This window comes from Zootermopsis nevadensis, unplaced genomic scaffold, assembly GCF_977971745.1.
Source record: "Zootermopsis nevadensis isolate Lab colony 2312 unplaced genomic scaffold, Znev_1.0 Znev_ptg000003l, whole genome shotgun sequence".
In the NCBI taxonomy this organism is placed as follows: Eukaryota; Metazoa; Arthropoda; class Insecta; order Blattodea; family Termopsidae; genus Zootermopsis; species Zootermopsis nevadensis.
Window position 1 is genome coordinate 5,345,460 of NW_028259135.1, and position 12,996 is coordinate 5,358,455.

A 12,996-nucleotide genomic window follows, 5' to 3' on the forward strand; every position below is an offset into this window, starting at 1 on the left:
CCTGATCACACAGCGTATTGTAGAAGAAATAGTCGCAACTAGGTGAGCAACTAATTCTCTAGTAAAGTGTTTATTACCACTAATGCCATCATATCATGATTCTGAGCTAGTTCCATCAAACTCCTACCTCACACCCTATATATCCAACAATAAGATCCATCTGAATGTTATCCTCCCACCTCAATACGTTTTTATAAGGTCACCTTGATTGGCTACTCAGTTTCCTGGTAAAAATATAACAGTAAAAAATGTCTTCTAGAATATTTTATAAGCAATATAGAAAATACAACAGTCAATTAGCTATACCCCTAATTCCTGCCTCTCTCTACCCAGTAAAATTATACTGTAAAAAGTAAAGTAAAAAAACTGAGATTTTAAAATTTAATTCATAAAGTGGCAGCCTTGATTCACTACGATATCCCAAGAGCACCAAAATTCCACTTAGTTTTCTATTCCAAACTGAGTTAATAAATTTTCAAAGCAAAAAGAAACAGCACTACACATCCACTTATATAATTCACACAAAATTCTTTGCATAACGATCCTGAAACATTATAGATAAAATCAAATGATACGGTGGCTGGTGTAACAGCAAACAACAATCACTTATTGGTGTAACACAATCCACAACCACTTGATCACACACTGCCTGCCCTGCAGCTCTACCTTGAGAGCGTTTCTGTGACTATGTGAATGAGACCAGAAGAGGTGGGAGCCCCACTACAATTCCCATCATTGTAAGTAACTGCTTCCTTTCACTGTTAATTATTAAACATACTGCACTGCAGACGGAATGACAATAAATCACTGTACAAGAATATCTCAAAATTACGGCAAATTATGTGCATTCGTGGAATTCGGCAACAATTCAGACCTATAACCTTAAAAACAATGAAACTAAACATATAGCATATCATCCTAAATACATTTGGCACAATGAAGGATCCAAGCAATGCTAAATGTGATGAGCTGATAGGATCCTATATCAAGATAAAACTGGGTCCCTGAAGGCCCAATATATCTCATGATTCTTGATAAGCTTACTTTAATATTTTTCTTTGAATAGAAGGGTGCTCTCAAAACTAAACGTTGCAAAATTCGCACATAGCCATTATGTCTGTCCACATGCAAGAACCGCTGAAGGAATTTTCACGAAATTTGGTATTTTGGGTTTTCTTACAATTTGTGGCCACATGTCAATTTCAATTAAAATCAGACGACAAAGTGGGCACTTCACATGATGACCTGCATTTAAATTTTCACGTGGAACTAGCTTCAAACAAGCGCCAAACGCCCTGCCAAAGCACCACATGCAGAACTCCCGCGATTACGTCATCACACAGGCGCAAAAAGTCCCGTCCAAAGCAGAGGTCACTGAGCTCAAACACCTCTGGCGTCACTGTTGCCATTCACAAAGAAAAAGGGGCATTACTATAATTATAAAAAGCATCCTCGAATTAAAAATCTGCAGGCATAACATTGACAAAGCACCGGGAATGTCATCCTATAAGCGCATTTCCCAGGTTATTCTAATTTATATTAGATTTCTCCATTAAGAGTCTACTTTAAGAGTTCTGCCAACCTTCTTCTTGTAACATGTACATGTCACACACATTGTAATTCGGCTTTCCTGGAATTTTCAGAGTGACTGAATGACTTAGGCGGGGAGGGAGAGGAAGCCGGTATAAAATCTGGCGGTGGGAAATGAACGAGGTGAATGGCATAATTGGCTGAGCACAAGAGCAGAGAGTTGTCCACTGAAGAATCACCACGTGGTTCTGGAAACGAGGTAAAGCCAGGATTTGCTTTGATTCTATCTGCCTGTAAGATTCAACATATGAGATCGAATTTTTCCAATCAGGTGAACGCCAATTTCTCATTCTCCTGCATCACATAGATGCCCCCCTCACAGTCCCTCCACCCCTCTGCTCGTCTAATCAAATCAAATACCACCCTGTAAGCTCCCACCGCCAAATTTTTATAAGGACTTCCTAACCCATCCCCAGACAATGCACGGTGTTCCGAACAGGGACCTACGACGACTACCAAATCACATTGTATTCCTCCTATTCAGCCTTGAAGATGTAAACAGCTTGTTTCTCCGAAACGCTAGCATATCACAATGAGTGTCTGCAAGGAGCCAAAAACCAGATCATCGACATCCTCACCGCCATGAAAACTTCATATCTCAGGTCGAGCTATCATCGCTGCATGCGGACGACATGGCTCTCGCAGCCTCGTCCCGGAAACCACGGCTTCGTCTCGTCACTTATCTCGAGGTATTTCACCAGAACTCAGCACTGACTAAGAGACTGAAGGATTACTATCAGCGTCTTAAAGAGCACCGCAGTGCCGTCTGCTAATCCTGCGAGACGCATTCAAAGGCCGAGAACATTCCAATTTTTCGGAGAGCCAATACAGTGGGTCAAAACGGCACGGGATACGCAGCTGGTGTGGTCAAAACAGCTCAACCAGGTCGAAAGAAAACAACTCAAAGACTGAGCGTGCCAGACCCTCTCCTTAACAGCAACTCGCTCATTTGTCTTTTGACGGATTACGTGTTCCACCTGGAAATCCGCTGATCGCAAAAATTTCCGGAAGCTGAAAGACCTGAAATCCAAATGTCTTCGCTCTACGATTAACGTACCTTGGTTCGTCAGTTACAGCCAAATTCAGAAGCATTAAGAGATCCCATTCTTCGCCGACCGCATCAGAGCAATGACTGAGAGCTTGGACTCAAAGTTTGCTGATGTGGGGAGTCCTGCAACTTGGAAGGCACTTGTGCCGGCCAAGGGTGCCTGGCGTCACCCAAGATTTACCAAGAATGACAGACGTTCAGCAGACCAGTCGAGGACGCCCCTAAAATTTTATATCGCGTTTCGTGTCTAACATTATTCGCATAACCTGAATAACATCTTCCGCTTTTTCTCAGTTGTAAGTAAAATGCCAGGTTATAGTTAAAAGGGGCGAGGACCGCTTCCCTCAGTCATGGAGGCCTTCTGCAAAAGTCCTTCTTCAGTTAATACGAACCCAACCTTTCCAGGTTAAACCCTCAGACATCCACCGAACCGAAGTTCGCTTACCAAAAGACAAATTTTTAGCGTCCTCCAAAGAGCAGCAACATTCCGGAATTCCTTAGTGAGAACACGCGAAGGCCATCAGCCAAGACAGCAAAACTCGTCAGGGTGAGCACGTCGTCCCGGTTGCCGCTGACAGGCGCTGTTCTCCAATTCCAGCTTTGAGTCTGAGTTTGAGCATAAGAATTGTCGTCGTCTTCTTGAGCACCGCGCAAAGCTCTCAGTCAGCTTCTTCGTCGATTGGGTGGCCTCACCCTCACGGACACTGCAATATTCGACGAAACGCCGGAAGACTTTTTACTCAGATTATCCTGGAAATCCGAAGCATGTCCCCTCCCACAAGTTGTGAATTTCTTAAAACCTGGTGATTATAGATATTTTAGTATGAAGTCAAAATTGCATTATCGACGAAATTACGAGCAGGTTCGACTCCGGAATGCTTGCTAGCGTAAAATTCAGAATCCGGCTCTTATCTAAAAGGTACAGATTACGACATGCGCAACTAAAAATTTACCCGCTGTTCTGCACACGTCGATGGAAAAACCCAGTTTGAGACTGAGAACACAGTGCTGAGGAGAAAGTTCTCACCCAAGAAGGACAAAGCGATAGGAGCCGTGCTCTTCACCATGTAGAGACACGTCGGACATGAAGTGAGCATGGGGGAGACGTGAAATGCGTATGAAATGTTGGTTGTGAAGTGTGAAGGGACGAGACCACAAAGATGATAGAAAAATATTAAATTTAAATTAGGGAAATAAGGTGGGTGGTTGTTCGCTTGCTCAGGATGCGGACTGGTGGCGGGCTCTTGTGAACGCGGTAACGAACCTTTGGCTTCCATAAAAGAAGGGAAATCTCTGACTAGCTGTGTACTGTCGCTCCTTTCAGTGAGGGATTCTATTCATTACGCACTACTCTGCAGCCATAATTAAATGTATTAACGCTTTTCCGAAGAACGCATTTATTACATTCATGCCATTTTAGGCTGCGTAAGATATTAGTTCGGCATTTTTATCTTATTTTATTCCACAGTTACGTAAGTAATGTAACACGTAAGTTCGTGTTCCGGTATTATAATTTATTACATTTATTTAGCTCCATACAAAAAAAAGTAATTTCTTCGCTTGTACATCCTTCAGGCGCATAAACTACGTGTCAGCAGTTGTCACATTATCTCTGTCTACTTTCAAGGATAATACAAATATCCTTTCACTTGTTTGTGCACGACTTGAGACTTCGTATCTCCAGTTCTTATCTATAAAATAACTAACTACGACTTTCTCTTTGTCCGATCCACAGTAAATGAAGGCGCAATCATTGATGTAACATTAACACACATCTTAAGGAGCAGGGTGTGAAGGTTTCGACTGCATTTGTGTGGTGTAGGTTCAGTATCGTTAGCTGGCTCTTGTGAACACGGTAATGCGCCTTTGGGTTGCATAAAGGACATTTCGAATATCAGCTTCTCATAGAGGACCTTGCCTCGTGGAATTATATATTTTCTTACTTGCATAAAAGACATTTAGGTTTTTCTATACTCATCAATGGAACCATACGTAGTTCATAATAAACAATAATAATTACAACTTATACAATTATGTTTATTTTCTTTCATATTTATAGTCTGTTTAACGATGCTGCCTGTAGCCCTGCGTGTGTAGCGTTCGTATGGATCTTGCGCGGCTGGTTAGGATTCCCACGGAAGGATTCCCTGGCAGAGGGATTCCCCACCCGTCACTTCGGTGCGTAAAACATCCACGCACATTTTCACATTCGTTTTTACAATCCAAACCAACAGTGGACCAATTAAACAAACGAGAGTATAACTTCCCAGCATAAAATTTAATGAAAATCTCATAATCGATAATCGATACTCGACTTGTTGCGTGCATGCAGACATGCAGACATGGCGGAGCAAAGGGCCGCCATTTCGCCTTAAAATGCTGTATTTCTTACATATTAAGTGTAACACTAGGGATTCCAAGTGCGGGTCCCAACATTCCAGCACAATTGCCATGGAAACCAGAGCACTCTTGTCTCCAGCCCCATTCCCACAGCTAAGGAAAGCTGAATACACTACTACATCAATGTCACACGTCAATTAGAGGCACGGAGCATGTGCGTTGCTTGACTTTACTTCCATTATAACATGCAAACCATACAGGAAATGGAAGGGGGTAAGTAATACCTACAAGTCTAAAGATATTACTGACTACCTAATGCTCATGTAATAGACCCCGGATGTTCGCCACCGCTAATACAAACGTCCGCCACTGACAATATTGCTGCTGGGAGTGACGTCCACCTTTCACGGTCACAGTACTTTTCGGCCTCAGCAGATACAATCAAACCCCGATACAGCGCCCCCCTATACGAGGTGCGATCGAAAGGTTTCCAGACTGCGCGTATAAAAACCCGTACACTTATCTCAGGTATTAAATTCATCCATCACCCTCGAAGTAGTTCCCCTGGGAGTGAACACAACAATCCCAGTGCCGCTGCCAAGCCTGGAAGCATCCCTGGAAATCTTTCTTTGTCAGCCTGTCAAGCACCATCTGCGATTCTGCCTGAATCTCTTCTATCGTCTCAAATCTCCTTCCCTTTAGCTGAATTTTCATCTTTGGGAAGAGGAAGAAGTCACAAGGAGCTTAGACAGGAAGTTGGGGTCGGTTCTTGCAAGATCTTTGAGCTCCTGACAAACGAGAAGTCGATTCTGCTTCTGGTCCTCAGACAGGATGCGTCGCATGTGGAGTTCTTCCTTTAGAATCAGCTGACAGGTCCCATAGCCTATCCCAACAATGTTGCACAAGTCGTTGATGGTACGACGTCGATCTTCGTGAATGGCCTGCCGAATCTTAGTAACATTTTCGGGCGTTGTGCTCGAAGATGGTCGTCCAGAACGCTCGTCATCATCGACAGAGGTTCGGCCATTTTTAAAACGTGAATGCCACACAAAAGTTTGTGCACGACCCATTGCGGACTCCCCAAATGCCTGCTTTAGCATTTCATAGGTTTCCGTAGCCGTTTTGGCGAGTCTTTGGAAAAATTTGATTTGTTCATGAAAATCCGCCATTCCGAAATCGCAGGAGGGTCGGTGTAATGCACTACCAAAACGCCCGTAACTAAGAAACAAATGCTAATTCGATGATGCCGGCTGGCACACTGATTCACTATGAATGTAGGCCGCGCCCCCTAGCGGCAGAAGCTCGTGCTACATCCGGTTCGCCCTCTATTGACACAGTCTTGAAACTTTCCGATCGCACCTCGTATCACCGCCCTAGTATTGCATCCAAAAGAAGGGCTCAGAACAGCAACTCCCGATGTAATTGCAAGGGGAATACCGCGGTAAAACATAACATCCTCTAACCGGACTCCTCCTACATCCGTGGCGAAACAAATATACCGTGAAGCTTTAAAATGAAGTTCGATACAGCGCCATGCTATCCGTGTCTGTATGACTGAACCTAGCCTACTGGTAGAAGCGTTGATACGGAATCAACAAGTTTACCCAGAGATAAGTTGCGTACAGTAACAGATAAAATCCCAAGAATTCTGTTAGGAGAATTTGCTGATTCACTCCTGTTTTATGTTCGGTGGGGCTAGAGGGCTGTTCTCTACCGGAAGTGATTCTGGACATTTCCTGTGAGTCACTAACACATCATAGGGAGACAATCGTCACGCTGATCACAGAGAAAGGAAATTAAGTACAAAATATTTATGGGTGATTGTCGCACGAATTCAAGTTTCTTTTCCGGGAACTGTGAATATTCGTAGATGGTGTTCTGAGTTATTTAACGGCGTAATATTTTCGCTGTATGCTAACTAAGCCTTGGAGATGGAGGCACTACGTCCATTCGAAACGTCATACGGCCAAAAAAAAACTACACGGTGCAACAAACCATCTGTACTTCGATCTGCTTAGGTCGAATTTGTAAAAGGCTCTTGTGTTATAAGGGACGACCATGACAGAAAATAGCTGGCAACACTCAATATATCCACACCATATTTAAATCTGTCAATATTGCCAACGACTTAAGTCCAAAGGATATATAGGACTTCATTTCAGACATCGTTCAGAAAATCGTTTCAAACCCTCACATTTTAAAGCGTGCAGGCTTACAAATGTATTTCTGCTGTTATTAACCACGCCATTGATAGGCATCTAAGCTGACGAGGACAACATAACTACAGACAAACAACATGGCGTGCGAGCGACCGTTCCGAGCGGCTCGTAACGGTCGCGGTGGAAGTTTCAGTCAGGCTTTGTTGAAAAATTTATCTCGAGTTTCAGTTAAGAAAGTAGTTCTCGTCACGCAGTCCAGTCCAGAGTCAAATGCGTCTTGTATCACTTGTAGAATCGCCACCAATTTCTTAGAATTGTGACGTCACCCACACGCCAAGCTGTTTGACCATCTTGCCTCTCCATGAACCTGGACTCTTCAGCACCGCTAACATCAAAGGCCAACACGACTTTTAGAAACTTCATTCAACACACATAATCACAATAGGTTTTTTTCTTCTTCTGAGATGTAACTTATGCTATCCAGTCACGTGCTTCTCACTTTTCCAAATGATGTTTTTAGTGGCAACCTCCAACTGCGTACCTCTGAGGCACTCTCAAGTCCAAATGCCTTAGCCCACCCACTATGAACAAATCGGATTAATTCTCTGGTAACAGAACCCGAAAATTAAACAGCGCTAAAACCAAAACGTGCCAATGAACGCAGTCCCAAGTTAGAATATTGTAAACTGCCAGCATTACAAGAATCAATTCTTTTATCGACAGGATTTGAGGTTTTGAGGGGCGTGAGTCTGAAGATAGTTGTCTTCTGGGCTTCTGCGTCATGTAGTCTGGTCGAAGTTTACCGATAAGATCGCCCTGATGCTGGAGGCAGCAAGCACCTCTGAATCGTCGGCAAACATCCACCACACTACAAGGTGCAACAACCCAGAAGACAGACATATTCAATTCTTTTATCCTTCATACATGTTCCAGAGATACGAGGTCCTTACGACGACAAAGATGTCCATGTTGTTCTTATGGTAAGTAACGTCGTGTAAACACGAATGTAGAAACTCTGAAAAAAAACCCCAGAAAACCAACGTCGACTTGTTCCAAGGCGTGCGTCCAATTCTGTAAGTTCTGTAAGATGTGCAGACATATTACAAACGCCTACTAGCCCTGGGCCCAAATTACCCCGCGGAGGACCGCCCTCTATTACCTGCAACTGATAATTTAATCTCTTCCTATATTTTATCAACATGAATTTTCTCATGTAGCCAATTTCACATTCCTTCTTACCCCCCCCCCCCCCAAACGCCCCCCCAAAATGTACATTCAACTAAGGGTCTGAAAATCCTCTACGTTCTTCTGTTGTGTCTAGCACCGAACGTCCACGAACAGAGATTCTTCTTGATCAGTGACTTGAAGAACATTTTGTTTGCTTTCAGGAACGGTTCCTTCGGCGCCGACACCACACACACGCCTCAGTGAAACAAATGGTAACGTAGCATAAAAGTACTTTCTAGCAGGAAAGGTCAAAGGCGATGGGCCAAAAGAAAACGTCTCTCAGTGAAGTTTGAAGACCTGGCGGTGAAACCCCAACATCGAACTAGACGGCGGAAGCGATGATAGAATGTTTGAACAGATCGAAACGTCATCATTAAATTGTAGATAAAATCCTCTGATGTGCAGTCCTGTTGCCTGCAAGCTTTCGTAGTCCTGAGTAGAAACAAAGAGTTATAATCTCCGACTCACCATTTCCTCAGTAGGCGCCCAGACAACTTGGGGCCCTTCAGATTAACTGTCGGCAAGAATAATCAAACACATAAAAATATATCTGCTGTAAGAGAAGGGTGACTGAGGGCATGCGACTTCCTGACCTGCGAGGTTTGGGCCGGATGATCTCGTGGCTGCCGTCGGTGGTGCAGAGTGGGCTGAGGGCGCTGCGGTAATGGTCCGCGTCGCGGAATTGGGGCACGGGGTGCGCCGGCTGACACTGCTGGGTCGTCATCTTCCTCCCTGCGGTTCCGCTCACTTCTGCAAGAACAGAGCGCACTCAAGTACATCGGCGGAGGAACTTCTTGCGAAATGACCACTTGCAAGACAAGAATGCGATGTCGTAGGAAAATGGACTGTGAGGGGGACTCGTGGTAGATGGAACTGGCTCAGGTTCGTATTTAATTCTAGACTTTATTTAGCCGTGTTGAAACTGTCTGTTCCACTAGGAGAAGCAATCACAACTGTGCAAGACGCCTTCGCTAGTAACCCGCGGAAGCCGGGCAACTGAGCGAAAATTGTGAGGCGTTGTGTCAGCAATTGAAGATCCCTAATAATTACAAGTATCAATTACCGTTGCTAAGAGCATTACATATTTTAGAGCTTTCGTCGATTCTTTGTCGCTTTACATCGAGCAGACTTTGAAATAACTCGTTATTCGCACGAAAACAGTCGTGCAAATATTGTTGATCGTTGGTCTCAGTTTCTTTCCATAAATTAGCAACTGAATACTTTTCTTTTTCTCGATCAGCCATCTTTTCGACCATCGATTTGCTCATTATTCAAATATTCACTCAATCAACTACAAGTGATTCTGAGACTTAATCGCATTCATTTAATTGCTGGTACCGTAAAATTCCTTGATGCCCTGGTTTCAGACTGGGTCAATCACTACGTGTGATGGCATTCAGCCGGGCGCACAAAGCAGACAGTGGTCTGCAGGCAGACATCGGCAGCAGATAGTCCTTCGATAAGTAACAAAACTTATCTATCTAGCCTGTAAAGGCCGGCAACAAAAAGTAGCTTGTGTCATTTGAAAAATGCAGTTTTTATACACTTTACCGGAGTATATTATAATTCTACATAAAACTACAGCGTTATCAACTTTAAAGACTACAGAAGAGTGTCTTCTGCAAACCCTGCCAACATCATTCCGAACTCATTTTTGTGTTGATGTTCAAAGTACAATCCCGTAATTAAACTCTACTAAATCTGCAAACAATAATAATATACCGGTACTTTATAGGACAAACGACATTACACTCCTATGTCGAAAACAAAATTGTTTCTTGCCTGTTGAAGTGCACGATTCGAATGTTTTAAAACACTCCTTCGCGTATTTATATTTTTATTATTTATTTATTTAGTGTTCTGTCTGACGACAGGTCCATATGAACAGGATCCTTCCATCCTTTTCTCGGACTGGGACCTGTTCATATACGTTCTTGGCAGATGATCCAGAAGTGGTTTGCCATTGCCTTCTTCCGTGTGTGAATGGAGTAATTGTTGGGATGCCAAGGAGAAACCGGGGAAGCCCCCGGAGGAAAACTCCGTGTTGCCTAGAAAACGGCCTTGACCAGCACAACGACACATGACATGACGTCACATACGTCCGGGTGGTAAAATAGGGTATTAGTTTTCTTACTTCAAAACTCTCTTCCTTCAGGACAGAATAAAAATATCTATAAACACCTACGAATTATTATAGCCAGGATCTTTTTAATATTCTCCAAAACGTCTCCCTGATCGTATTACGAGGCGCGTCCACAAAGTAAGTTTCCCACTCGTCCCACAGCTAGCAAACCTTATATTGCGCGAAGCGACTGTGCGTACGTGATAGAGCAATGACGTAGCATGGCGCATGCACTAACGGCACTTCCCGCGTTTTCACAGTAGCATCGTTGCAGCTGTTGAAGATGGAGGTTCTTATTCCAGCTCCCGCCGACTGTGAAGTGCGGTCAGTGATAACGCTAGGCCGCACACGGCTCGACGGACAGCAAGTCTCCTGCAGGAGTTCAGCTGGGAGGTGTTTAATCATTCACCCTACAGCCCGGACCTCGCTCCCAGTGATTTCCATCTTTTCCTACACCTCAAGAAATTCCTGTGCGGTCAGCGTCAGCGTTTTGTGAATGACAGAGAGGCGGAGATGGTTGTCACACAGTGGTTCCAATCCCAGGCGGCAGACTTCTACGACACAGGTATTCAAAAGTTGGTCCCACGGTATGACAAATGTCTCAATTCCGGTGGCGAATATGTTGAAAAATAGCTGGACACTTGCTGTATCTGTTGCAATACATATTTCCATGAAATTGTGTTTTGTTTCTGTAAACGGCCCCAGGAAAACTTACTTTGTGGACGAGCCTCGTACTTCCATCATAAAGGATAAATCTTAATACTGTGCACGAGTGTCAATGCTTTACATTTGAAAACATATTTAAATAATTCTTTAAAGTGTAAAATATAAATCAGTCGACCTCAGAGAAGGAACTACTTTCACTGCGCGCCTTTATGAAGGTGAAGGATTCAAACCCCGCCATGACATTCTAGAACCAGACAAACCATGTCAGTGTGCCTATGACAGGACGAAGAAGGTTCCCAGAAACGCGTTACGTTCATGAGAAGTGAATACAAGAAACAGTCACATCACGTTAGCATTTTGTACCTTGTACAACACAAAGGCCTGGCCTTTCTTAGGACGAAAAATTGGAGTCGGAGTACCCCGTTCATCACACTACGACTTACTTGCTTTGCAGATGAATATAAAGATCAAGACATGCCGGTTTGCTGCAGACAGGGCGGGGCACCTAGAGAAAGGTGATGGGGCGAGATGAAGCTGGCCTAAATATGAGGTGCCGAAAATTTACTGTTTCTTTGTTATTTTTCGCGTTCCTTCTTGTTAGTTACCTCGAATATCTCATAAAAATAGTAAGCGACTTCAAGTTGACAGCGAAGGCTCGCTTGCGCTGGCCACAAAGGCTGTGCCATCTGAGGCGCTGGTCTTAAGCCGTATTCTTACTGAAATCATGGGTTTGAATCCCGCTTCTGACATGGATGCTTGTCTAAACCTTCAATGGTCTGTTGTCCTGCACGAAATCAGGAAAATATACAGACAAAAAGAGAAACAGATTAAAGAAGGGAGAAAAAGAAAAATGTTTAGGCGAATTCGCAATAAGAACTTGCAGAGAACGCCTAGTAGCTTCGTCACGAATTGTCTCTTGGCATGTAAGTATTGGTCGACTTCAATAATTTTCATTACGTTTTATATTTCAAAAACTTTGCAGCCATTTCAAGTTTTGTCAGCATCGGAAAACAAGAAGTCGTGTGCCTTTTTCGTACCACTATTTCCTTTCCTCTACTACTTCCGCTTATCTTCATCGATTCTTTCAAGATTCCATCTCTAGTAGCAGTCACCAAATTGCATGATTCAAGATCACAGCGAAACAGTACGCCGCTGGAACAAAAACAAAACAACGGAGCACAGGCGAGTGAAGACAGCTCATAACCGCGTCAAGTGTCAAGTGGATGGACCTCGAAACGTCGGTTTCTTCATGACGCGGCTGATAGCCCGAGATGATTTTACTGTACAAACATTTAGGCCTTTTTCGAAGTTTGTGCCAAAATTAGTCAAATTAGCATAAGTGCACTTTTTGAGTCGTTTAGGGGATTTCTAAACTTCTTCTTATGCGGCCACTTGCTGCTGCTGAAACGTCGAGGCTTCTGGGAATGAAAATAACAGCAGCAAGTTTTTTCAGCCTATCGTCCGTCACTGTAAACTGAAATCACGTTTTTGATTAGTTTCGGCTTTGAAAAAATTGCGCTCACCGCCGGCAACTGTGTCAGAATTTGTAACGCCACTCAGATGTTTCGATAGACATCGCTCATCTTATTTCGTGTACTGCAGGGCTGTACACCACTGAACGGAATGGGATGAAATTTGGTACGGATATTGTGCCATTTTGAACGACCTAAAATTCGTGCTTTTGAATATCTTACGAGTGGTGATAACAATATGACGGATGCGGAAAGTCGTGAGTTGGACATTGAGGTGCTGCGATCTCGTGGCCAAAGTGGGAATCTGAATGTTTACAATTGGCAACCACTGTTATGCATTCTTGGAATGTCTGACGTGGTTACTCTGTCAAT

The 12,996-nt window shown here is 43.6% G+C and overlaps 1 protein-coding gene and 1 long non-coding RNA gene across 7 annotated transcripts in view; one reads left to right on the forward strand and one right to left on the reverse strand.

The window, feature by feature from the left end:
- LOC110832776 (ankyrin repeat and BTB/POZ domain-containing protein 2) overlaps nucleotides 1-12,996 on the reverse strand; it is a 44,931-nt gene that overhangs the window by 27,868 nt on the left and 4,067 nt on the right. For 5 of the 6 annotated variants that reach the window (XR_002544050.2, XR_015532637.1, XR_015532636.1 and 2 more), the window contains exon 1: nucleotides 2-652. Coding sequence is in view for 1 of the 6 variants with exons in the window: in XM_022070122.2 (XP_021925814.1) it covers nucleotides 8,958-9,088 (131 nt within the window). In the remaining 5 variants the exon portion in view is untranslated. Of the gene's footprint in view, nucleotide 1; nucleotides 653-8,957; nucleotides 9,115-12,996 lie in introns of those variants that run through there. The other variant, XM_022070122.2, reaches the window with a different exon arrangement.
- On the forward strand, nucleotides 648-8,586 carry LOC110832820 (uncharacterized). Its single transcript, XR_002544065.2, has 3 exons — nucleotides 648-737; nucleotides 1,644-1,789; nucleotides 8,526-8,586. It is a non-coding gene; the product is annotated as an uncharacterized LOC110832820 (long non-coding RNA).